At 44.7% G+C, this 27,234-nt stretch overlaps 3 protein-coding genes across 5 annotated transcripts in view; all 3 read right to left on the bottom strand.

Annotated features, from left to right (window-relative positions):
• CA7 (carbonic anhydrase 7) overlaps positions 1 to 27,234 on the bottom strand; it is an 836,404-nt gene that overhangs the window by 264,972 nt on the left and 544,198 nt on the right. The gene's annotated exons all lie outside the window — the stretch shown is intronic.
• On the bottom strand, positions 845 to 15,368 carry CMTM2 (CKLF like MARVEL transmembrane domain containing 2). The gene is made up of 4 exons (XM_050774964.1): positions 14,893 to 15,368; positions 14,601 to 14,759; positions 1,998 to 2,099; positions 845 to 1,183 (listed from the first exon to the last, which is right to left on the bottom strand). The coding sequence occupies exons 1-4, from the start codon at positions 15,127 to 15,129 to the stop codon at positions 1,001 to 1,003; spliced, it is 681 nt and encodes a 226-aa protein (XP_050630921.1). The 5' UTR covers positions 15,130 to 15,368; the 3' UTR covers positions 845 to 1,000.
• Positions 15,626 to 27,234, bottom strand: part of LOC126945029 (chemokine-like factor) — a 28,350-nt gene continuing 16,741 nt past the window's right edge. The window contains exons 2-4 of one of the 3 annotated variants that reach the window (XM_050774971.1): positions 24,989 to 25,147; positions 17,902 to 18,000; positions 15,626 to 15,930 (exon numbers count right to left, since the gene is read on the bottom strand). In XM_050774971.1, the coding sequence (XP_050630928.1) occupies positions 15,760 to 15,930; positions 17,902 to 18,000; positions 24,989 to 25,147 (429 nt within the window). In that variant the 3' untranslated portion in view covers positions 15,626 to 15,759. Of the gene's footprint in view, positions 15,931 to 17,901; positions 18,001 to 22,411; positions 23,945 to 24,988; positions 25,148 to 27,234 lie in introns of those variants that run through there. The other 2 variants (XM_050774972.1, XM_050774968.1) reach the window with 2 other exon arrangements.

Raw genomic sequence — 27,234 nt, 5'->3', positions numbered from 1 at the left:
TCAGTGGAGGGAGACACTCCAGGTCCCAGAGGGAAACAGCCCCTAGGCTTCTCCTGTGCCCACCCTGCTCAGCCCATATGCCAGCCTGACTCAGACCCTTGGAGACCCTGATCTCTGAGGAATTGACACCCCCTGCCCTCCTCACCTCCACCGGAGTGAACCTCAGTGAGGATCAATACTAAGTTGCAGGCTGGGCACGGTGGCTCACGCCTGTAATCCCAGCACCCTGGGAGGCCAAGGAGGGTGGATCACCTGAGGTCAGGAGTTTGAGACCAGCCTGGCCAACATGGTGAAATCCTGTCTCTACTAGAGATAAAGAAAATTAGCCAGGTGTGGTGGCAGATGCCTATAATACCAGCTACTCAAGGAGGCTGAGGCAGGAGAATTGCTTGAACCTGGGAGGTGTAGGTTGCGGTGAGCTGAGCCGAGATCACGTCATTGCACTCCAGCCTGGGCAACAAGAGCAAAACTCTGACTCACCAAAAAAAAAAAAAAACCTAAAAACTAAACTGCAAGGAAGGCCATCAAATTTATTTTTCTCATAACAATTGCTTGGATGCTTTTTTAAAAAGTAAAATTAAAATAATCAGTGTGAACAAAATGATCCTTTTTTTTTCTGGTTTCTCGTCTTCCTCTGCCCCCGGCGCCCTGGCCCCCACCCCCTGCCAGTTGGTTGGGGTCGCTAGCCGGAAACACCTACACTTCTGGTCCCCCAGGCCCTTGGTGCCCAGTAGCCTGGGAGCACTTCAGGAGCCTTGGCTCCTGGGCCCTGCCCTGGCATTACCCTCTGCACCCTGCCAATCAGTAACTTTTGCTGAATGAACAAAATAATGCTTACATCAACTTTAGGCTTTTAGAATCCATTAATCCATTCTTTTCCAAGCAAAGGTGGTAATGAAAATGGAAAAGAAAACCATTCTAGAAAGAAGACAAGGAAGAGAGTGGAAATGTATTGCTGTAAAATACACTGCCGTTTCAGACAGTAGGAGCCTCCTCCAAGTCATTTCTTTCCCTTTGCTGGCTCTGGTGGCTTGGCGGGTTCTGGTCCCTTGCCCTGCTGGGGTTCTTTTTCTTTGCCTGGAGGAGAAATCAGCTTATGCTTTTTGGCCCTCTTGCCTCTGAAGTTGTTTCTTTGAAGACACACATCGATCAAAGCAAAAACTCCAGCCACACCAATAAGGATCTGGAAAACAAAAGGGTCCTCATGACTTTTGCTTTTCATTCCAAACGTGGTGAGTTTCCCTCCTGGTTTCTCGTTCATCAGGGGGTGCTGTGTCACACGTCCCCCATGTCCCCTCAAATGTCAACCAGCCCTGAGAGGCTAGAAGCATGCCTACTCCTTCAGCCTCGGCCTTCTCCACTCCCCCATCCTGCCATCTCACCTGTTTCTTTTCTGTCTTGAAACCCAGCCAGAGTGGGACTGTTTGCTCTGGGGTCGGCAGCTACAGGAAGGAACCTGGGCTGGCTCCCCGGACATCATCTTTATTTAAATGGTGGCTCCATTGGAAACATCTGTCTACTTTACTTTTTTTTCCTTTGAGACGAAGTCTCGCTCTGTCATCCAGGGTGGAGTGCAGTGCCACAATCTCTGCTGACTGCAATCTCTGCCTCCTGGATTTAAGCAATTCTCCTGCCTCAGCCTCCCAAGTTGCTGGGATTACAGGCATGCGCCACCATGCCTAGCTAATTTTTGTATTTTTAGTAGAAAATGCATTTTCTACTAAATTTTGTAAATTTTGTATTTTTGTATTTCACCATGTTGGCCAGGCTGGTCTACAAACTCCTGACCTCAGGTGATCCACTCGCTTCGGCCTCCCAAAGTGCTGGGATTACAGGCATGAGCCACTGTGCCCGGCCTACTTCACTTTTAAACTTTACTTTGATCCCAAGATTTTTGTGAAAAATAAAGAAGCCCTTTCCTTAAACAGAGGACAACACCCATCCTCCAAAAGAGGTGAATTCAGAGCAAATGCACGGCCCAGCCTGGAAAGACTCACCACAGCAAGTAAGTAGTGGAGATGCATGGATCGCCGACTTCTCACAGCAAAGACCACGGCTCCCACCAGGAACGCACAGGCAAACAGGTCGTTGAAGAGGTCCTGAAGGTGGAGAGGTGAGTCAGCCTCAGCCAAAGCCAGGGCCCCCGGCAACAAACACTGCACCCTGGTTAGCTTCCTCCAAAGGAATGATTTGCAAACTTCCACCTGATTTAAAAACGTATGCATAAAGATAAACACACACCGGGCTAGGTGGACATATCTGTGGCCCTCCAGCTGGGCTTTTTAAATTGAAACCTAAAAAGTCCAGGATGCTAAAATGCCCTCATGCTGAAGCCTGTGAAGTCCCCAGCCCCCTCTTCTACCATCTCTCTGTGAAATCACACATTTGGTTTCTGCCTATGTCTCCTCCCACCAATACTCATTTATCATTTTTATTTTCTATTTTTTGAGACAGGGTCTTACTCCGATTATGCAGGCTGGAGTGTGGTGGCGCAATTTCTGCTCACTGCAGCCTCGACCTCCTCAGGCTCAGGTGATTCTCCCACCTCCGACTGCCACTACGGGCGTGTGCCACCAAGCCCAGCTAATTTTTTTTTTCTTTTTTTTTTTGTATTTTTAGTAGAGATAGGGTTTCACCATGTTATCCAGGCTGGTCTCAAACTCCTGGACTCAAGCGATCTGCCTTCCTCAGCCTCCCAAAGTGCTGGGATTATAGGCCTAGGCCACAGCACCCAGTCAATACTTATTTAAATAAATACACAACTATAAAACATCATGATGTCCCTCTTAAGGACCCCACCACTGACTTTCAGCTCCCAGGGCCAGCTCCCCGCTCTGGCTGGGTGGGCTGCATTGGCTCTGATGGACTTTAGCATCTCATTGGGAGCCTGGCAGCTTCCTCTGCAACCCGCTGCCCTCAGCCTGACTTCCTAGACCCCTTTTCCTCCTTACAAGGTGGCACCACCTCTCCCTTCCTCAACCCTCCTGCCCATCCCCTGTGACTTCAGTCTCACCCTCCCCATACCATATACTCGTTTCCCTCCTGCTACTGGCAAGGCATTGCCAAACTTCTCAGAGCTGGCCAAACCATGGCCATAGCAGGCTGGCTTCCTCTTGCATCTCTCCTGGGGCTAGAGGATGGGGTGAGAAGCAGCTGATCCTGCAGCGCTGGAAGACACCTGCCATTCCCCTTGGTTTCTATAATGCCATTTTCTGCTGTTGTCCTTCCCTGGCCACTTTGTTTCAGGCCTTTTCTTTTTTAATGTTTTGAATTTTGATACATTTCAAATGCCCAGAAAATAATAGAACATCCTACCTCCAACTCCCACCTCTACCAGGCCAGGAGCCACTGACATTTAACAGATGTTAATGTCTTGCCAATGTCCCCTTTAGGCCTCTCTGAAATCAAGAAATCCAACTTCACAGATGGAGCTGCAGCCCCCTCGCTTCCTTCCCGCTTCCTGTCCCTCATGCCTCCCTCCTCCAACTTTTGGAAGCTGATGTGTAGTTTTCCCATCTGAATTTGTGCTTTTCTACATATTATATATTCATAAACAATGTATACTATTTTGTGTATTTCAAAATACACTTTTTATATTTAAATAAAAAGTATCCTACCTTTCAATGCTTGCTTTTTGCCTTTTGAGATTTATCCACATTGAGAAAAATAGATTTATTTTTTTTTTTTTTTTTTTTTTTTTTGAGACAGAGTCTTGCTCTATTGCCCAGGCTGGAGTGCAGTGGCGCGATCTCGGCTCACTGCAAGCTCTGCCTCCTGGGTTCATGCCATTCTCCTGCCTCAGCCTCCTGAGTAGCTGGGACTACAAGCGCCTGCCACCACACCTGGCTAACTTTTTGTATTTTTAGTAGAGATGGAGTTTCACCATGTTAGCCAGGATGGTCTTGATCTCCTGACCTCGTGATCCGCCCACCTTGGCCTCCTAAAGTGCTGGGATTACAGGCGTGAGCCACTGCGCCCGGCCAGATTTATTAATTTTAACTGATGTAGCCTACTATAGGAATGAACAAAATGAGACACAGGGTGTTTCTACCATGCGCTGTAATCTTGAACTCCTGGGCTCAAGCGATCCTCCCCACCTCAGCCTCAGTTGGGACTACAGGCGCCTGCCACTGTGCAATTAAAAACATTGTTTTTGTAAGCTGGGCGCAGTGGCTCACGCCTGTAATCCCAGGACTTTGGGAGGCCAAGGCGGGCGGATCACCTGAGGTTGGGAGTTTGAGACCAGCCTGACCAACATGGAGAAACCCCATCTCTACGAAAAATACAAAATTAGCTAGGTGTGGTGGCGCATGTCTGTAATCCCAGCTACTCAGGAGGCTGAGGTATGAGAATCTCTTGAACCTGGGAGGCAGAGGTTGCAGTGAGCCAAGATCATGCCATTGCACTCTAGCCTGGGCAACAAGAGCAAAACTCCATCTCAAAAAAAAAAAAAATTGTTTTTGTAGAGGCAGGGTTTCCCTATGTTGCCCAGGCTGGTCTCCAAGCCCTGGACTCCGGGACTCAAGTGATCCTCCTGCCTTGGCCACCCAAAGTGTCAGGATTATAGGTGTGAGCCACTGTACCTGGCCTATGATGTCTTCTGTTGAAGTTTTAATTTTAATGGGATACATAGTCTATCTCTCTCCCTCCCTTCCTCTCTCTCCACAAATCCCAGGGACATTTATTGAATATTCTATTCAACTGTTTTATAATGCTACCTCCGTCATATACCAAGTTGCCATATGTTTGTAGATCTATTTCTGAGTTTTCTTTTCTATTCCTGTATTAGTCTACTCAGGATGCCATAATAAAATATCCCAGACTGGGTGACTTAAACAACAGACATTAACTTTCTCGCAGTTTTGGAGGCTGAAGTCCATGAGCAAGGTGCCAGGAAATTCAGTTTCTGGTGAGGGCTCTCTTCCGGGCTTGCAGATGGCTGTCTTCTCACTACGTTTTCACATGGCCTTTCTTTGATGTGTGCGTGTGTATGTGTGTGTGCATGTGTGCGTGTGTGTGTGTGTGTAGAGAGAGAGCAAGAGGGAGAGAGAATTCTCTGCTCTCTTCTTATAAAGATACTTACTTACTGGCTGGGTGTGGTGGCTCACACCTGTAATCATAGCACTTTGGGAGGCCAAGGCAGGCAGATCACCTGAGGCCAGGAGTTCAAGACCAGCTAGGCCAACATGGCAAAACGCTGTCTCTAGTAAAAATACAAAATTAGCCAGGTGCAGTGGTGCATGCCTGTAATCCTAGCTACTCAGGAGGCTGAGGCAGGAGAATGCTTGAACCGGGCGGTGGAAGTGAGCTGAGATTGTGCCACTGCACTCTAGCCTGGGTGACAAGAGCAAAACTCTGTCTCAAAACCAACAAACAAAAAACAAGACACTTATTTGATCAGGGCCCCAATATTCTGACCTCATTTAACCTTAATTACCTCCTTAGAGGCCGCATCTTCAAGTACAGCTACAGTGGGGTTAGAGCCTCAGCATATGGTTTTGCAGAGTGGCAGACACAAACATTCAATCTGTAACAATTTCATTAGTCTTCTTGTCAGTCCCTGAGCTAGTACCAAAGCTTTATGGTAAATCTGATATCTTGTTGTCTGAGTCCATCCTTGTTAGTATTTTTTCTTCCTCCATAAGAATTTTAGAATCACCCCGTAAAGTTCCATGAAAAACCCATGTTAGGTTGAAATTTTATTTAATTTATAGATTAATTCAGAATTGAATTGATATCTCTATGATAATAAGTTTTCATATTTATGAATGTGGAATGTTTCTCTATTTACATTTTCCTTTGATATCCATTAATAAAGTCTTATATTCTCTATGTAGCGTCTTACATATCTTTCAGTAGGTTTATTCTTAGTCACTTTGTAGTTTCTCTTGCTGTTTTAAGTGGTTTCTTTTAAAGAGCTTTTTTTTTTTTTTTTTTTTTTTTGAGACAGAGTCTCACTCTGTCACCCAGGTTGGAGTGCAGTGGCTCCATCTCGGCTCATCCCAACCTCCGCCTCCTGGGTTCAAGAGATTTTCTTGCCTCAGCCTCCCGAGTAGCTGGGATTACAGGCAGGCACCACCATGCCTGGTTAATTTTTGTATTTTTAGTACAGATGGTGATTCACCATGTTGGCCAGGCTGGACTCAAACTCCTGACCTCAAGTGATCCACCCACCTGGGCCTCCCAAAATGTTGGGATTACAGGCGTGAGCCCCCGTGCCCAGCCAAAAAAAATCATATATTTCTCATTGTTCATTGTTGGTATTCAGGAACACTATTGCTTTTGTGTCTGGTAACCTTGTGGAACTCAATCAGTTCTAGTGATTTCACTGTAGATTCTCCTAGATTTTCTGTGTAGATAATTCCATTAGATTTTGTTTCTTCCCAATTTCTATCACCTTTTGTTTTCCTTATCATATTGTACTAAGATCTCCATCACAATGTTGAATAGAAGAAAAGCTAGTACGCATCTCTAAGGAAATGCTCGTGGAGTGTCACTATAAAATACAGTTTGTGTGGGTTTGGATAAATGCCTTTTTTTTTTTTTTTTTTTTTTTTTTTTGAGACGGAGTCTTGCTCTGTCACCCAGGCTGGAGTGCAGTGGCCGGATCTCAGCTCACTGCAAGCTCCGCCTCCCGGGTTTACGCCATTCTCCTGCCTCAGCCTCCCGAGTAGCTGGGACTACAGGCGCCCGCCACCTCGCCCGGCTAGTTTTTTTGTATTTTTTAGTAGAGACGGGTTTCACCGTGTTAGCCGGGATCGTCTCTCGATCTCCTGGCCTCGTGATCCGCCCGTCTCGGCCTCCCAAAGTGCTGGGATTACAGGCTTGAGCCACCGCGCCCGGCCCTTGAGCCACCGCGCCCGGCCTTTTTTTTTTTTTTTTTTTTGAGACGGAGTCTCACTCTGTCACCCAGGCTGGAGTGCAGTGGCACAATCTTGGCTCACTGCAAGCTCTGCTTCCTGGGTTCACGCCATTCTCCTGCCTCCGCCTCCTGAGTAGCTGGGACTACAAGCGCCTGCCACCACGCCTGGCTAATTTTTTTGTATTTTTAGTAGAGATGGGGTCTCACTGTGTTAGCCAGGATGGTCTCAATCTCCTGATCTTGTGATCTGCTGGCCCAGGCCTCCCAAAGTGCTGGGATTACAGGCATGAGCCACCGCGCCTGGCCCTGATACCTATATTAAGATAAGGAAGTTCTCTTTATTCCTAGTTGGCTAAGAGTTTTCTAAAAATTGGTATTGAATATTACTAAATGGTTTTGCTGCAGCTTGTAGGATATATTTTTTCCTTTAAATAAAGCAGTGAAATATATTATGTGAATATATTATAGTGAAATATATTAATATGTATATTATATATAATAATTTATATATGTGTGTGTGTGTATGTATGGCAAAACCATCTTTGTATTCCTGGCATCAATGCTGCTTCATAATGATGTATTGCTTTCTTATATATTGCTTGATTCACTATGCTATTATTATTATTATTATTATTACTATTTTTTGGAAAGGTGTCTTGCTTTATTGCCCAGGTTGGAGTGCAGTGGTGCTATCTTGGCTCACTGCAGCCTCTGCCTCCCAGGTTCAAGCGATTCTCCTGCTTCAGCCTCCTGAATAGCTGGGATTACAGATGGCCACCACCATGCCCAGCTAATTTTTTGTATTTTTAGTAGAAACGGGTTTCACTATGTTGGCCAGTCTGGTCTCAAACTCCTGACCTCAAGTGATCCGCCTGCTTCGGCCTCCCAAAGTGCTGGGATTACAGGCATAAGCCACCGCGCCCGGCCTCACTATGCTAATATTTTATTTAGAATTTTTATGGCTATCTTCAAATATGATAGGCCTATTTTACTTTCCTTATAATGTCTGGTCTTAAGATCAAGGCGCTAGCAGAGAGTAGGACATATTATAACGCTTTTTAAAAGAAAAAAAAAGAGACAAAATAGAACTGAATATAAAATCTAGAAATAAACCCTTCATATGGAATTTTTAGCATTTAACAAATATGCCATTTCAAATCCATGGCAGAAAAGACGTACTCTTCAATACAAGAATAAATCAGGTAATGGGGTGGAACAACTGGAAAGCCATCAGGATATAAAAATGGAACCATGGTTCATATCATATCCCTAAATCACTCAAATGAATCAAATGTAAAATGTGAAACAATAAAAGTGCCAGATGAAAACATGGATGAATTCTTTTATAACCTGTTTTTCTATTTATTTTTGAGTCAAGAAAATTATTTTATCTGAACTTTCTAGTTTATTGGTATAAAAAGCTATTTTCCGGCTGGGTGCTGGGATTACAGGCGTGAGCCCTGTAGCTCACGCCTGTAATCCCAGCACTTTGGGAGGTTGAGGCGGGCGGATCACGAGGTCAGGAGATCGAGACCATCCTGGCTAACATGGTGAAACCCCATCTCTACTAAAAACACAAAAAAATTAGCTGGGCGTGGTGGTGGGTGCCTGTAGTCCCAGATACTTGGGAGGCTGAGGCAGGAGAATGGCGTAAACCTGGGAGGCGGAGCTTGCAGTGAGCTGAGATCGTGCCACTGCACTCCAGCCTGGGCAACAGAGCGAGACTCCGTCTCAAAACAAAACAAAACAAAAATCCCCACCTATTTTCCCTTGTGTGTGTGTGTTTGTTGGGAGACAGGGTCTTACTCTGTCATTCAGGCTGGAGTGCAGTGGGTGCAATCACTGTCTCACTGCAGCCTTGACTCCCCAGCTCAAGCGATCCTTCCACCTCAGCCCAAGTAGCTAGGACTACAAGTGCACGCCACCACACCCAGCTACTTTTTTTATTTTCTGTAGAGATGAAGTCCCACTGTGTTGCCCAGAATGGTCTTGAACTCCTGGGCTCAACTGATCTTCCTGCCTCAGCCTCCCACATTGCTGTTACAGGCATGAGCCATCCAGCTGGCTTCCCTTGTGATCTTTAAAATCTCTTCTTGATCTTTGTACTGTTTTTCTTCGTTCCTACTTTTCTTTTTCTTGAAGTTTGTCTACTTTTGTCTTTTCAAATAACCAGATTTTTAGTTTTATTAATCCTCCCCATAAATCTTTGTTTCCTATTTCATTAATTTTTAGTTCTTATCTTTGGCATTTCCTTAATTTCATTATTTTGTTTTGTTTTGGTATCTTCTTCATATAGACATTTGATTTGTTAATGTTCATTCTTCTTTTCTAAGTATACAGATTTGAATTTGAATTATCTGCATTTTACAGGTAGTATCTGCAAATACTACATATAACTAAATCCTCATATACTGAGGGAAAAACAGTAGATTTATCCCCCAAACATACAAGGCTTTAGTTACATTTTAGTTACTGATTTCTAACTGTATTTCATTGAATTGGAGAATGTAGTCTATATTTTATCAGTTCCTTGTTATTTATTTATATTGGCTTTGTGGTCTTATGTGAGGATAATTTTTATGATTGTTTCAAGTGAGCTTAAAAAGAATATAAAGCCTGTTATTATGGATGTATGGTTCTATGTTTTACATGTCAGTGGATCAAACTGTTAATTACTGAGGGACACATGTTAAAATCTCCTGCTGTGGTTACTATTTGTTAATTCTTTCTTGTAATTAAGTCTATGTTTAGCTTTTATATTTTGGGGCTATATTGTTAGGTACACACAAGTTCAAAATTACTATATGTAGTGATCTTCTTTTTTTATATATAAAATTGGTTTACTCTGGTATTAAAACTATGTCAGCTTTTGGCTGGGCGCGGTGGCTCACGCCTGTAATCCCAGCACTTTGGGAGGCTGAGGTGGGCAGATCCCAAGGTCAGGAGATCAAGACCATCCTGGCTAACACGGTGAAACCCCGTCTCTACTAAAAATACAAAAAATTAGCCAGGCGTGGCGGCGTGCGCCTGTGGTCCCAGCTACTCGGGGGGCTGAGGCAGGAGAATGATGTGAACCCAGGAGGCAGAGCTTGCAGTGAGCTGAGATCCACTCTAGCCTGGCGACACAGTGAGACTCCATCTCAAAAAAAAAAAAACTACATCAGCTTTTTTTTGAGACGGGGTTTCACTCTTGTTGCCCAGGCTAGAGTGCAGTGGCACGATCTCAGCTCACTGCAACCTACACCTCCCGGGTTCAAGGGATTCTCCTGCCTCAGCCTCCTGAGTAGCTAGGATTATAAGCACCCGCCACCATGCCCAGCTAAGTTTTAAATACTTTTAGTAGAAATGGGACTTCACCATGTTGGCCAGGCTGGTTTCAAACTCCTGACCTCAAGTGATCCACCTGCCTCAGCCTCCCGAGTAGCTGGGATTACAGGCGCCTGCCACCATGCCCGGCTAATTTTTTGTATTTTTAGTAGAGACGGGGTTTCACTGTGTTAGCCAGGATGGTCTCGATCTCCTAACCTCATGATCCGCCCACCTCGGCCTCCCAAAGTGCTGGGATTATAGGCGTGAGCCACCGCGCCCGGCCTCAGCTAGTGATTTGACAGAGATTTCCCTAAATGCTTGGAAACAAATGAACAAAAACATTACTGGTCTTTGCAGGTTGGTTCTGTGTTGGGGCACTTTATCAACATTTGGCCAGGCTGTTTACAACTCTGTCGTAGTTCTCACCTCCTAATTGTGCAGAGCCTAATGGTCGACCAAAGGTGGAAGCTTAGGGTCTTCTTAGGTCATTTCTGAGTATTTGTCCAGCCCTGGGAATGTGTGTAGTCTTCTAGATTCCCTAATATATCTCCTTTCTCAGTCTCTTTCTTCCCAGACTTTCTGGTCTGTCTACTGCTTGACTCACTTGTTTTCTCTTGTCTCAAGTGGGTGAGGCAAGTATATTTCCCTTTAAATGTTTTTGACAAATGCTACCTGGGAGGCTGCTTCATCCCTGAAAAAGTTCTGAGGCAGGTGAAACAAAGGCAAGTCCCTGGACCAATCTCTTAGGTAATCATCAGACAGGTCCAAACAAACAACCATAATTCTTTGAGAACGAAGTCTGTAATGTAATGAGATATCGATTGCACCTCTGCACTCCAGCCTGGATGACAGTGTAAGACCCTGTCTCACAACACACACACGAAAATAGCTCTTTATGCTGGTCACTAGCAGGCTTCGCCAGGAATTTGGGCTGCTGTCTTCATAGCCATTGCCAAGCTGTGGGGGTAAGAGATGCCCAGCAGGTAAGTTAAAGTGCACAGTCGTTTCTTACCAAAATCCAGCAGCTTCTTCCTTCATTAAGCACTCCTCTGGCTGTTCTAAGTTTTTAATTAGATTTGGGTTCTGAATAAGTTAGTTCTGACAGTTTTTGCTAGGTTATTCATTGCTACAGTAGAGAGACAAAATTTTGGAGTTCCCTATTATGCCATTTTTCAGTGACACCACTCTCATTAAATACGGAATGTTCTCAGTCATTATCAGTATGAATATTTCCTCTTCTCCATTCTTGCTACTTTTTTTTTTTTTTTTTCTGAGACAGGATCTCTGTCTGTCTCCCAGTCTGGAATGCGGTGATGGGATTACAGCTCACTCAGCCTCAGCTTCCTGGGCTCAAGCGATCCTCCCAACTCTGCCTCCTGAGTAGATGGGACCTCAGGCATATGCCACCATGCCTGGCTGATTTTTTGTGGAGACAAGCGGAAGGTCTCATGATGTTGTCCAGGCTGGTCTTGAATTCCTGGGCTCAAGCAATCCTCCCATGTTGGACTCCCAAAGTGCTAGGACTACAGGTGTAAGCCACTATTCTTGACCTCCATTCTCTTGAATATTTCCTCTCATCTATTCTCTTAATAAGTTTTAAACAATTTTATTGAAGTTTTTTTCTTTATCTTGAACTCCTGGCCTCAAGAAATCCTCCCACTTCGGCCTCCCAAAGTGTTGGAATTACAGGCGTGAACCACATGCCAACCCCTCCCCCTGCTTGTTTTTTTTTAAGAGATAGGGTCTTGTTTGTTTCACAGGCTGGAGTGCAGTGGTTATTCACAGGTGTGATCACTGCACACTACAGCCTTGAACTCCTGGACTCAAGAGATCCTTTTGCCTCAGCCTCCTGAGTAGCTGGGACTATAGGCACAACTCACTGTGCCTAGCTTCTTGATACCTCTTTTATTATTTTTTAGACAGGGTCTCACTCTGTCACTCAGATTGGAGTGCAGTGGCACCATCAGAGCTCTCTGTAGCCTTGACCTCCTGGGTTCAAGTCATTCTCCCACCTTGGTCTCCTGAGTAGCTGGAACGACAGGCATGTGCCACTATGCTTGGCTAATTTTTAAATTTTTTTTTGTAGAGACAGGGTCTCCCTATGTTGCCCAGGCTCGTCTCAAACTCCTGGACCAAAGGGACCTATTCACCTCAGCCTCCCAAAGTGCTGCGATTACAGGTATGAGCCACCACACCCAGCCCGACAACCCTGATGGATGTTCTCACTCCATGTTCTGTCTCAATCTCTTTCTTATTTTCTTTCTCTCTGTGTGCTATGTTCTGGGTAATTTCCCCATACCTTTCAGTTAACAGTTCCCTCTACAGCTATGTCTGATCTGTTTTTGAGTTCATCTACTGACATTTTTATTTCAATAACTATATTTTCTATTCTAGACACTGTACTTTTAAAAAATCTGTCTATTCTGTCCTCATAGTGTTTTATTCTTTTCTCAGGACTCTTACGTCTATAATCACTTAAAATATGTTATTATTCTCAGATAGCTCTTCTATTATCTCATATTCTCAGGATTCTAATCCATCTGTTGTGTTTGTTGATTCTAAGTAATGGGGATTTTTTTTAAATTAGGTGTTTTGTAGTTTTGAATTATTAGTTCATTTTTGACAAGGTTTTCCCCCCGCCCCTTTGTAAGAATCTCTTCATGCCCTGATTGTGATTTTGCATTTGTTTCTATCAGGAGTCTGAGGATATCAGCAGAATGTCATCAGACTGGGATCAATTTTTATGGCAATTCCCAGGGATGAAGGTTTCTGGGCTACATGAAGGTTTCTAGGCTGCAGGTAACAAAAATTCAAACTCCAATCTGTACAAAGGGCAGGCTTAAGGTTTCTATTTCTCAAGGAAGACTTCCTCTCTGCCCACTCAACACTCAGGCAGATATGAACATGTTTTCTTATTCCTCTGTGTTGGGAATAAGAAGGGTATGTGTCTTTGTCCACGTTTTCCCTCGGGGGTAGTCTTTCCAGGGTGCTGGCTTTATACAGGGTTTTCAGTTCTAAATTCCCACTTTGCTTAGGATCAAGGCCTTATTTCCTGACTTGAGAGTGCATGAAAATTCATGCTGTAGGTTCCTGAGACACTACCTCGTGGACCATTCCCACTCATACTTTGCAGCTTATGTGATCACTGCCCCGTTTTCCATTTCTGGCGCCTCTGTGTTTTCATTTCTTTTTTGCCCACCATTCATTCAGTTAAAGCAATACTGGTTACATTTCCCCTGGTATTTTTAGATAAGCACAGCAGGAAGATTTTCAGGGTTCATTGGTTTTTCATCCTGCTGGAACTAAAAATGTCTTCTCAGGCTCCTTGTTTAGGAACTTGTCCTCTGCCTGTCCTTTTACCTTGTCCTCTGCTTGTCCCTTTTCTGAGAGTCCTTATGTGGCCCTCCTGTCCTTTCTCCTTGTATTGGAGGTCCTCATCTACCTCACCAAAACCTCTGGATCCCTGGACCCTAATAGCTTTTAACAAGAAGGCAGGATGAAATGTACTCATAAAGCTAAGTTCAAAGCTTTTTTCTGCTACTTACCAGCTGAGTGAGCTGGGGGCAAGTTACTTGGCCATTCTAAGCCAATTTCCTTAAGTGTAACGTGAGTGAAACAGTGAACAAGAGGGCTCTGGAGGCAGACTGTGAATGTGCAATGAACAAAGGGACTTGGGAATTGGGGTCTTCATTGACTGGCAAGGGGTTAGGTGGGTGTGCCCTGTGATTACACAGGTAAGGGATTCAACTCCATGAGTCCTCAGGCACAGCGTAAAGCAATTTATATTTAATCCTCAGGATTGAATGTCAATTCTGCAAGGAATATGACTGTCCCCATGTTACAGATGAGGAAACAGGCTAGGAATGAGTACTTTGCTCAGTTCTGTCTCATTCCACTAGATGACTGCTTTGGGTTGAACATCCTGATCCAAGCATCCTTTATAGGGATATTCACTGGAGACCTAACGCTGCTTTAGAAGTGATTTTTTAAAAAAAAATTCCCATTTTTGTCTAATTTTATTGACTTACAGGAGAGTAATTTTCTTCTTTGAATTTTGGGATTGGGGTCCTTCTGGGGTGATTTCCTGTCAAGTGTGAGCTGGCACAGGAGTTCGGAGGAACAACTGATTGCTACACCTCCCCTTCCCCTAAAGAGAACAAAGGCTCAGGCCCTCTTTGACCACCGGGTAGGTAAGAGTTCCCCACTCTCACTCCAACACACACACGGGCTTTTTTGGAGCATTTTCTGCCTAGCTACCCGTCTTGCACCCAGCTGCCTCTGCCTGGGCCCCACTGATGTTGTGAGCCCCTGACCCAGGCACAGATATGGGAGGTGGGGTGTGTCTCTCCCTTCTGTGACTTTCCAGGTGCCAAGACACACACATAATCAGCGTTCTGGATTCAGGCACTCCCCATTGCCCCTTACTTACAGAAATGGGCCACAGGATGAAGGGTATGTATCTATGAACGGCAAAGCTGTACAGTATGATGAAGAAACTGAAGATGGATATCTCCATGGTGATGATAAGCGTCAGGATGGGGTGCACGCTGAGTGAGGACAACAGTATCATTGCCGCTATTAGGCAGCCCTGCAGTGAGACGTAGACACCTCAGCCAGCAGCAAGGGCCTCTCACCATCTCTCTGAGGACCCCTGGAGCCTACTCCTCCTTCTCCCCACCCTCAGCCAAAGCCCCCCATCCAGGGATACCAGTCTAACTCACCAAACTCAGAATCTTGACCTCAGCGTGCCCCAAGAGCCAGAACTCCTTATTGCTGTCTTTTAATTCCCACCGGTAGCGGCGACACCCCTTCCTCGTGCCCACTTCGTGCTTGGGCTGCACCAACTTTTGAGGTTTGTCCAATGGCTCCTTATCGTCCTTCTTGTCCTCCTGGGGTTTGGCCCCGGCTGGAGGTGGAGCTGGCTCTGTCTTGGCCCCTTTTGCTGCCTTAGGTGCCATGACTGACTCGGTGTCCTTGACTTCTCACAGCTGGCCTGTTTCTTCTCTCTCCTGCTGTTTCTGGGTAGGCCAGGCCTACTAGAGAGCCTGGTGTCAACCGAGCGGCTCAGAGGGCGCGCTCAGCTAACTGCCAGGACCACCGAATGCCAACTCCCACGCCCTCTCCACGCGCGCCCGTCTCCTGGCGCAGCTCCCATCCACCCCGCAGTGGCCGGATCCGCCCACCCTCCACGCGCCGGCCCCCGACGGGCCCCACCTCCGTTCCCAAACCGCTGGTCCCACCTCGGCGCGGAGCTGCCCTCGCGGTCCCATCCCGGCGTCTCCAGGCAGCCCCAGGTCTGTAAGCCGCCGCTCCGCTGTCGGGTCGGGGGGCTGCGAGCACCGGGTCACCACCCTGAGCTCCGCGGGCGCAGCGCCACGCGCAGGAAAATACAACGCGACTTGCGCAGGAAAATACAACACGACTTTTACACAAGGCAAAGAGAGGAAGTACGTGTTCTCAATAAAAGCAGTAGCCCTAATTTTATGGTCACATTTAGGCCGGAATGGGTGACAGCACGCGAGCTCGGGGGTGGGCTCGGAGGCAGAGATTGGACAGACACGTGCATCTGCTAGGGCGCGGGGCTGGCTTCAGGCGGGCCTCTGCGGGGCGTCGGGGCCGGTTTCGGGGTAGGCGTCCTTGGCGGGGGAAAGCTTGCTTTCAAATTCGATTCCCAGAAATCTTTTCAAGTTAGTCCTCATCATCTTGGTGACCACAAACGCATCGATGCAACACACGATTACCGCTGTGAGACACAGGGACTGTCAGATACAAGGCCATATGCGAGAAGGAAAGACCGGGTTATTTTGCAGGTCGGTAGCAACCCCTTGAACCTATCCCTATCCAGGGTGGGCGCTGCGGGCGGCCTCCTGTCCTCTCTGACCCTTCACTACTTTCTTGGCGCCTGCCCAGTTGGCTGCTGCAGGCCCACTCTGCCTTACCCAGAAAAAGGGATTTTGGAAATGGGGGATTTTGTTGCCAGTTATAGCCTCGCTTGATGTCTGAGGCACCAGGAAAGGACTAGGGAAGGGCAGTGGCCCTAGGTGGCTGCAGGTAGGGGTAGGTCCTGAAAGGGCCTCTCCTTGGAAAGACTTTTAGGCTACGTTTGCAAAGGGCAGGAAGGAATTCCTAAGGGGAGGAGGAGAACCCAGGCACTGGACTAGGGTCTCTAAGGAATCTGGTGTGCCCAGGACCTCTGGAGCCAGCTGAGAAGTGGGCAGAGTTGAGGCTGGAGAGGTGCAGGATCTGGGACTCTATCAAAGAGGTCAGGTGTGAGACTCAGAAAACCTACTTTCAGTGGCCATGAGGTGAATGGAAAGTGAACCAGGCTGGAGGCTGGAAGACCAGTGAGGGGTGTGGTGGGATGCTGCCCTCCAGGCAAGAAATGGAGAACTGGGGGTGGGAACTCCTGGCAGTAGAAGGAGTGATTGCGGAGTCAGCCAATGGGGACCAGGGGCCCATGGCACAGATATTCCCCTGTGCACTCCGGGACTCTTGACAGCCTTGGATGCTTCTCTTTACTGTCACTTAATTCCTGGCTGCTTAATGAGTTTTCCTAGGTGTCTTGCCCTAGCGAATCTGTGAGCTTACCCAAAGGGGAAGGGGCTCTATCCCCAGCACTGAGCTCATGTCTGGCACAATCCAATGGGATTGACAGATATTTATTGATTATGGAATGAATTCAGATAAACTCCTTTTTCTGCATTAATTTATGTTCTCATTGTTTAACTTCTTGAACCAAAGCCCTACCTCCCCTCCTGACCCCCTGAATCTTCCAAGCATTTGATCTGCCATTTCTTTTGAGTCCCAGTTTGTCCCAGTCTTGTGACCCAGAGCAAAGTATTTAACCTCAGTTCCTATATCTGTACAAATGAGAGTTGTAAAGATTAAATCAGAGTGTGCCTCGCCTGGTGCAGGGCATATACTGGGCACTTCAATGTGTGGCAGCTAGCTTGCTTGCTTGCTTGCTTGCTTCCTTCCTTCCTTCCTTCCTTCCTTCCTTCCTTCCTTCCTCTTCCTTCCTTCCTGAATAGGCTGGATTATTCACTTTAGACAGTGCACTTTTCCCCCCTTACAATCTCTCTTATCTGTCTTTAAAATACAATTCTCTAGTCCAGAAAATCAAAGTCCTATTTATAGACAAAAAGATCTTGCTTAACATTTCGAAAATAGTGTCTACAAGTCTCAAAAGGGGTTTAGCAGACTCTTGTTTTTGTACCTATTTGGAGAATGCATGTTAGAATTAAGATTTTCATGAGCTCAGAGTTTATGCAACTTCATATCACCTGAAGAAGTCAGTGCAAGAAGGAGAGTGGGTGGTAGTGGGGATTTCGCTTGGTTAATGATATAACGGGGTCTGCCAATTTCCCTTTTCAAAGTCTTGGAATACTGACTTTTTTTTTTTTTTTTGAGATGGGGTCTCGCTCTGTCGCCTAGGCTGGAGTGCAGTGGCGCGATCTCGGCTCACTGCAAGCTCTGCCTCCCAGGTTTACGCCATTCTCCAGCCTCAGCCTCCCAAGTAGCTGGGACTACAGGTGCCCGCCACCATGCCTGGCTAAGTTTTGTATTTTTTAGTAGAGACAGGGTTTCACCATGTTAGCCAGTATGGTTTCGATCTCCTGACCTTGTGATCTGCCCACCTCAGCCTCCCAAAGTGCTGGGATTACAGGTGTGAGCCACCGTGCCTGGCCGGAATACTGATCTTAAATGGAGTCATGAAGGCCTCTACTTACCCCTCCGACATAGAATAAATGCCTTCTTTCCTTTTCTTGCATGGCCAAGATGGCAACTACTGAAAGGAACACAGCTGTAATGATACTGTTGGTAAGATCCTGTAATAAAGAATTGAAATTTATCAAGTTTACACAAAAATATAATTTCATAAATATTAAAACTGGTCAATTACACATCTAAGAATAGATGCCTTTTAAAAACTTTCCATTTGATTAAGATGAGGAGGCACCCTCAGAGGCATAATTCTTACATCGTCCAGAGACATGAGTTTATGTGATTTTAAGATCCTAGATATGACTTTGTCTGTAGAAACAGGTTTATTTTCATTAAATAATACCATTAGAAAAAAAGCTGACAACTTTTTCTATAAAGGGAATAGGAAAGTGAGCATGAAAAAACCTAGTGGTCAAGGGGCCTAGCCCAAATTGGCTCTCCATAAATGTGATTTTTTTGGAAAGTCTTGTTTTTTTAATGTAAATTCTGCATTCTATTCCATAACTCATTTGTTTTAACATAAAAATAAAATTTTAGATGAGCACTTTAATTATTCTCCCAAATCTGCAGGTAAAGCCAATGCTCTGGAAATTAGGCCACATTTATTCTGTGAGTTCATGTGTCCCAAGAGCATATGAACTCATCTGAGGAGCAGGCCTGATATTCTGGAGTGAATGTTTTTTGCTTTCCTGAAAGATGGCCAGAATTGGGTGTGCCCCGACATCTGCAGGCTCATTGTGCTCCTTCTGCATTTTAACTGGATTTCAGTCCTGAGTCTTGTTTTTTTTTGAGACGGAGTTTCGCTCTTGTCGCCCAGGCTGGAGTGCAATGGTGCGATCTTGGCTCATTGCAACCTCCGCCTCCCAGGTTCAAGCAAATCTCTGCCTCGGCCTCCTGAGTAGGTGGGATTACAGGTGCCTGCCACGACGCCTAGCTAATTTTTGTATTTTTTAGTAGAGATGGGGCTTCTCCATGTTGGCCAGGATGGTCATGAACTCCTGACCTCAGGTGATCCGCCTGCCTCGGCCTCCCAAAGTGCTGGAATCATAGGCGTGGGCCACCGTGCCTGGCCAGTCCTGAGTTCTTTAACTGCTAGCCCAACCTGCTTCTTTGTGTGCTGAAATGAAGAGTGAGGATGAGTGGGTGGCAGTGCCCTCCTGGGTGAGCAGTGGCTGAGCTTTCTTAGCAAAACAATAATGGAAGAACGTGAACGCAGTGTGTCAGTGGCAGCAGTGTATGGCTAGAAGCAAAAGCCTAGAGAACATAACCACAATATTGGCCAGACACCTTATCTGAATAGCTTAAGTCTTTGAGTCTTGATGGTCTGCCTTGGTAATGTCATCTTCCTGGTGCACTAGTCCAAACACAGCAAGGAGCACTGCCATCCAGTGTATGTTATCATGGAATCACAATGGCTCCAATGGAGCTCTTTGATGTGCCAAGCATTTCCCAGTCCATCATTTGACCTCATTTAACCCTCACAAAGCAGGCTCCAAAGTCAGAACTGTCATCATCCCGTTTACAAAGGACATGGTGGAGGCTTGGAGTTTTTCAGCTGCCTAGGATTGAATAACGGGTGGAATCAGAACTCATCTCACTATTGCCTCCCATCAGTGACACCCAAATAAGGAGGAAATGAGCTATTCTCCTAGTCTGGAAGTGCAGCGTCCAATCCATCTTTGGCATTTTCTGCGGAATGGGTCTGGAGGTTCAAAATGATACAGCACCAATCAGTTGAGTATTTTTGTTGATGAACTCTTTTGGCCTGCCAATTCCTAGATGGGGCATATTTTATCACCAGTCTGCCAACTTGCTAATTTGTAATATGGGGACAATGACTGCGGTTCATTGGGTCTGAGGATTAAATGGCATAATGAATCTGAAAGCATCTGATAACATGCCTGGCATTTGTAGCTGGTCGGAGTGCATCAAAATGTAGGTTCGTATCTGCCCTCAAAATGTTAACAGATAGTAAACTCTCTGCAAACTAGGTGTTCTTCCTGTTGGGGTTGGCAACCAAGGAGCCCTATTGTGGAATGTGACTTGCCTCTTGGAAAGGCACTAATGCCTACTGTTTTGGTGCCTGGTAGTTAACGCTGGAACAGGGGTATGTAGCAGGGCTGGTGGAGGTTGGAAGTAAGTCCCAGTGGGGTTCTGCAGGCTAAGCGAGAGGTCTGCCCATAGTGGGCAGGCCTGACTGAGGCAGGTACAGTGGTTTGCAGCTTTGCAGGAAGCTTACACCTGAGGATTGTATAAACCAAGGTAGTCAAAGATGTGAACAAGGACTCTTACAACTGAGAAGCAGAGTGTAAACTTCAAAAGTCAAATATTCTTTTTTTAAAAATTGCTCTCTGTTGGCCAAAATATCTATATAACCAGAGCTCAGTTTCTCTGACCACTAACCAGGTGTGGTCTTAGATTATAACAATTTGAACAAAAGCACATCAATAATGATAATAATAAACCAACCACAGACCAGGCCCAGCCAGTCTTTAACTTTCTGTCATAATTTTATCTCCTTGTGGGACTATGGACATTATAGTTTACTGTGGTCCTTACTTACAAAGAAGTGCTCTCCTGAACTGTCCACTGGAGCTAAGGTTCGCCTTGCATCTAACATTTCTATTACAGCTAGCTCACATTTATTGAGCACTTACTGTGCCAATGTGTTAATATGTGATCTCATTTGATTCTCACAACAAACTCTCATTATCCCCAGTTTACAGATGGGTAAGCAACCTGCCCAGGGTCGTTCGGCCAGTAAGTGGCTATGACCTTGGGCAGTCTGATTTGAGTGCCCATGGGCCTTCTTCTGCTAACCTCCTCCCTTTTGCCTCAGACACAGACCCTCTTATTTGCCTCATCTGGGCAGAGACAGATATCCCTGATGGCTGTGTTAAAATTGCAGCCGAGATTGGCCATGTGCGGGAGGACTTCCACTTCCCTCATAAATATCATCCTTACTTGTTATATTTTTCTTTCCCCTTTAAATACCTTATTGGGTCAAGTAGCCTTCTCTGACTAAAATGAGAAATGTGTTTTTTCTTGACAATTATTCCATAAAGCTTCCAAACTATTCTCTGAGATATTAAAATCATGTAGAATTATAAGTGGGAATGAGAAAGATGCCTTAATGGTGAGTGCTCATTATTAAAAAAAAAAAAAAAAAGCACTGAATATTAGGAAAAAAGTTAAACAGGCCAGGCACAGTGACTCAAGCTTGTAATCCCAGCACTTTGGGAGGCTGAGGTGGGTGAATCACCTGAGGTCAGGAGTTTGAGACCAGCCTGGCCAACATGGTAAAATCCTGTCTCTACCAAAAATACAAAAATTAGCCAGGCACAGTGGCACGTGCCTATAATCCCAGCTACTCAGGAGGCTGAGGCAGGAGAATCGCTTGAACCTGGGAGGTGGAGCTTGCAGTGAGCCAAGATCGTGCCATTGCATTCCAGCCTGGGCAACACAGTAAGACTCCATCTCAAAAAAAAAAAAAAAAAAAAAAAAAAAAAAAAAAAGAAAAACATTAAACATGAATTGTTTCACAAAATGTAGTATTTGTAATAGGAATTTACAAACAATGAATATTATCTGGTATTCAACTAACTGCAACTTTCATTGGTTTCATTTTTTGTTTTGTTTTAGTTTAAAATGTTTATTATATTCTTTTTAAAAAATAGCTTTCTGTTGGCAAAAACATCTGCTTCACCAGAACTCAGTTTCTCTGACCATGCCGGATTATATTCTCTATGATGTAGAGGTGTTTAAAATATGAGCTATTTAGAAGACAATAATTCGAATTCATAATTTCTTAGGTATCTTGGTACCTGACACTAGGCTAGAGTGGGTAGAGTTGGTAAACCTAAAAATGAAGAGTATGTGTGGGGTGAGGAAAATTGCACTTTTCCTAGCTTTGATGCAGACTCATGTTGGTAAAAATGGGTTTAAATTATTTACTGATTTAATTCCACTCTCAAGTCTGCAGGTAAAACCAGTGCTGTGGAAGCTGACACATTTATTCTGTGAGTTCACATGAATCAAGAACACCAAGAGCCCATCTGAGGAGACCTCATAGGCCCTAACATAGGTTAGGGGTTGAGAGAGGGACCTGTGCCTTCCCCATGGTGTCCCCGGCACACCCTTCACAGCTGCAACTCAGAGACTGAGTATGGGTCCATCCTCTGTCTAGAGGAGGGGGCCTTGACAAAATATGGTCCCAGAGCCCACAGATCTCAGCAGGTCACCTGTATCTGCAGTCAGTTCTCTTTGGTGCTTTCCTGCTGAGTCCAAGCCCTGATGTATCACACTCTTGTCTCCCTGGTAGAGACTTTTACCCTCACCCCTTTGTCAAACAATAATTGGAATAGGGAAATAAGGAACTCTATCCTTTTATGAGCCTTTAAGTTAGAAATCACCACTTAAAGTCAGTACTCCTTACCCTAATGCCATACCTCCTGGGAGCCAAGCCTTCTCGCCTGGAGGGAAGGGCTGAAAGAAGTGGTAGCTGCATGTTGGGCACTCTCAGCTGTGGGCAAGTCTCTGAAGCTGTGCAGAGCTCGACTCAAAACAGTTCTAGTATGAAACTGACCGTGTGTTCCATGGCTTCCCGCACTGACCTTATTATAAGGTCCCAAGTGACTCCTGAAGCTTGATTCTAAGCCTGCCTACCTTCTGAAGTGCCAAGCCATCACCTCCTAGCACCAATACCCTTATGAAACTAGCACATTTCCTGCTGTGCCAAGGCCTCGCAGTATAGCTACTTGCCCCTCTGAAAAATTGTGTAGGTACACATCCTTCATCTCACAGAATCTGAAAGAGCGGATTTGAAAGGAAAGGACTGGATAGGAGAAGAGAACGCAATTTGGGTCCTGTTTTGATGAGTCTTTTTCAAAAACTCCCAAGTTAATTAGATCACTTACCATCTGACCAACTGTGTGGTTGCTCAGTATGTGTCCTATGTATCCTGATAGTGTGGGCTGAACATCAGAATAACTGGGCAACCACCTTGGTAACACAGTTTCCCCACCATGAAGCTCCTGGGAGCTCACAAGGCATATCCTGTGCTGTGCCAGGTCTGGCCCGTGCTCTTGAGGACAGTAGCAGGAAAAGACAGGGGCTCTGAATCACCTCTGGGCTCCCATAGTCATCCCCCAAAAAGAGGATACTATCACTTCAGACAGACACAGCAAGGGGGGCTGGCTTTACTGGAGTTGACCAAAGGCCTGTAACCCTACAAGAGCTGGGTTGAACTTTCTGTGACCACTGTGAGAACAGGTTCTCTCATAGGACACTCACGGTTCATGCTCAGGTGATCCTAGTTCTTACCTCTGTCTGGGATACTTCTTGGGCATTACCGCTGGACCCTACAGCAAAATATGACATCTCCTGGCCCTCTCCAGCTTTATGTGTGGACCCAGCCTGCGTGAGTCCATTTCTCAGAGGGCTCTGGTCCTCCTGACCATAGCTGATGGTGCTGTGGAGCCATCAGTCACCCACCCCCAAGGGCCTGTGTACACCCACCAGGATAACCAATTCACCTTTGGTGCTTATTTTAAGAAAATCATGAGGAAACAAGATACAGAGAAAAAATGTAGAGAATCTGAGGATGACATAGAGTCGTAGTTTCACTGAGTTTCTTACCTTAATGGAGAATGGAGATAGAAAACCATCACAAGATAATAGTTTGTAAAGTCTGGAGAGAGTCTGGGCTTTAGAGTCAGACAGACCTGGGTGCATATCTGAGTTTCTGGCACCTACATATGGTCATGGACAACTGAATGTCTTTAATCCAATTTTCTCATCTGTTAAATGGGGGGTGAGGGATGACCATAACCTCACTGGGTTGTTGTGAGGATTAAATAAGGTAACATGAAAAAGCGTCTGGCACATGGTATATGCTCAAAAATGGTTACTTTACCTTCCCTTCTTGAAAATTTCCATGGACAGAGATTTGAGTTTCCCCTGAGAAACCTCTCCATAACTAAAAGGGTCTTCCACATGTTCAATCAAAGTTGCTCATATTTGCTTTGTCTGCTTCCTGTACTCGGCATTCTGTGGGACAGAGAGAGCTCAGCAGCCTTTGCAGAAAATCTCTCAGAGATTTGAAGACAATATTTGACTTTTAGCTCAAAAGGAACATTCTGACTTTAAGGTTAGAAAAATGTTCTATAAGGAAGTGGGATGTGGAAGAGGCCCAAGCTCTGAATTAGGATCGCTCACAGCGCAAGACAGAATGGCAAATGCCACCCAGCTATCTGATGGGTCTGATGAGTGGCTGTTCTTTTTGGACATTAGAATGTTTACTTTGTGTCACATACTATGTTATTGGCTTTGCACACATTTAAATGTTTCAGGAACCCTAGGAGGTAGTTATTATCACACTTTTCCTTCTCCGTATTTCTTAAATGGGGAAACTGAGGCTAAAGGTTACATGGCTAGTAAGGTGGCAGGGCCAGAATCCAGGCCCATGGCTGTCTCTGGACAAAACCATACTGCCTCTCTAGTCTGAGACCTGAGGGATTAGCTTTAGCAATTGTTCAAAAGAATGTGGAAGTCTGGGAAAAGCTATTAAAGAAGGCTCTGTAATGTCTTTTTCTGGATAGTCCGGCACCTCTTTGTGATGGGGACCTTAACACACACACACAGGTTGACTGTACAATCTTTAAGGGTATGCACGGCAATTTTCTACAATGCCATCATATCAACTTCTGCTTTTGGGGAGAATGTTTATAATCAGAGTGCTCTCTGCAAAGTAGAAGCATGCACTGTTTCACAAGCAATGGGTGAGAAATGTGCTTACCTACTTTATGTACTAAGTACATTTTTTTTTTTTTTTTAGGACAAGCTGAAAAGTACCATGTGTCTAGTGCCATAATGAGGGGTTTTACACTCAGGGCTGGAGCAGGGGTGTGTTGGCTGTCCTGCAGGCACAAGGGTCCAAGGAATCTTTCTGGACCAGGGCAACACCCTAACTGTCACAGCTCAGCTATGTCCTTGTCTAGAGAGATAGCTCTGTTGTTTTCACTTAAGGAGAGCCCTTACTCTGGGGCTGAGGGCAAAGCTTGGATTTGAAGAATTGTAAAAATGAACACTTACAAGTAAGGGCCAATGTAAATAGGTCAGCAAGTGGTGAAGGGTTAGCATATATATTAGAATAAAAAAAAGGACGATGAAGATTTCCAGAATTGTGATTGTTATAAATGACTCATTAGCTTGGGCGATGATGAAACAAGCTAATGCTCCTATGATAAGACTCTGCAATAAAAGAAACAGGATTTGTTTTAATGCATGATTTAAAAAAATCTACATTGTCAGTATATAAATATGATTATATTACAGTACAGTGGCCTATACTGCTTTGCACATACATTTTTAATATTTCTTATATTTTGAAGAAATGAAATACATGAAAATAATAAAAGCACATAGTATAGAAGGATAAAAAAAATCAATTTATTTATCTTCCCCCAACCCAACCTTAGTCTCTCTCCTTAAAAGTAACCACTATTAGCAGTTTATATTTCATACTAGAAAGAAGTCTGCATATATACTGGTAAAGTACATATACATTGATTTTGGTAGAAACCATGAGGAAGAGCCTTCGTTTTCTTTCTTTCCAAACAGCTGCTGATTATCTCAACATCATTTATTGGCAAATGCCAGTATTATCCCCACTGATCTGATTTCAGATCAATCCAACCTTTATCGTATACTAAATTCTCAGATGTAGTTTGGTCTCTTGAGACTGTTCTCTTCCATTGAATTGCTGCTTCCTTCTCTAGTACTCTAAGTTATAGACAATTCACTCTATACAGAGTTATTGTTTGGCCCAGTCTTCCTCTTATTACTAATTCTCAGACTGTTTATGTCTGCCATGTTTGTGTTGGTCAAGTTCCCCAGACTAAGCCTGCTGGCATTTGAGTTGGGATTTCTAAATGAAATACTCACTTATAATTTGGAAAAATTACAGAATTTAGTTATTCTCAAGAACAAAGTATGTCTTTCCAGTCATTTTAGTGGTTTTCAAAAAATATCTCTCAGGAGAGTTTTAAAGTTTTTTTCCTGTATGTATATCACATTTCACTTATTTTTAGATATTTGATCATTTTGATTACTGTTGTAAAGAGAAATATTTTCCTTTTTTCTTTTTTTTTTGAGACGGAGTCCTGCTCTATCGCCAGGCTGGAGTGCGGTGGCGCAATCTCAGCTCACTGCAGCCTCCGCCTCCCAGGTTCAAGCGATTCTCCTGCCTCAGCCTCCCGAGTAGCTGGGATTACAGGCACGTGCCACTACACCCGGCTAATTTTTGTATTTTTAGTAGAGGCAGGGTTTCACCATGTTGGCCAGGATGGTCTCGATCTCCTGACCTTGTGATCTGCCTCCCTCGGCCTCCCAAAGTGCTGGGATTACAGGCGTGAGCCACCGCGCCCGGCTGAAATATTTTCTTTATTTTAAGTGGTTATTTGTCTAGGAAAGCTTTTATTTATTAACACAATAATGACTCACCTAACTAAATTATCTGGCTCTAAATTGTTTCCAGTTGATTTGGGTTCTTCTAGATATACAATCATATTAGCTGAAAGAAAGGATATATTTTACCTCTTTTTGTTTTTTTTGAGACAGTTTTGCTCTGTCGCCCAGGCTGGAGTGCAGTGGCATGATCTCAGCTCACTGCAACCTCTGCCTCCTGGGTTGGAAGGATTCTCCTGCCGCAGCCTCCTGAGTAGCTGGGACTACAGGTGAGCTCCACCAAGCCTGGCTAATTTTTGTATTTTTAGTAGAGATGGGGTTTCACCATATTGGCCAGGCTGGTCTTGAATTCCTGACTGAGGTGATCTGCCCATCTTGGCCTCCCAAAGGGCTGGGATTACAGATGTGAGCCACTGCGCCTGGCCACCTCTTTTCAAATAGTGTTTCTCCTTCCTAATTATGACTAGTGGTTTCAGAAAAAATTGACTTATGGTGTAGTAGGCATCATTTTTTCCCTCACTTAATAAATAATACTTCTGATGTTTAAATATGTTGACTCTTAGTTTGAAATGTTTATTTTTACAATGTCAATGGAATATTTATATACTCCTGTCTTACTGATCTCCATTCTTGGCAATCAGGGACAAATGTTGAATTTTGTCACATGTTCTGTGACATAATCTTCTAATTTTTTATAATGTGATAGATATAATCTCATTTTCCCTTTTACTTATAATACAGTTAATTATTTTAATAGAGTCTTAATGTTGAATCATCCTGTTTCTTTCTTGTGGTATTGTATTTTCAAAAAGTACTGATGAATATTATCTGCTAATACATTGATGTTTTGTTCTGATGCAAGTGAGATCTCT

This window comes from Macaca thibetana, chromosome 20 (assembly GCF_024542745.1).
Source record: "Macaca thibetana thibetana isolate TM-01 chromosome 20, ASM2454274v1, whole genome shotgun sequence".
Lineage (NCBI taxonomy): Eukaryota > Metazoa > Chordata > Mammalia > Primates > Cercopithecidae > Macaca > Macaca thibetana.
Note: the sequence above shows the minus strand (reverse complement) of the source record. Positions and strands in the feature narration are given on the sequence as shown.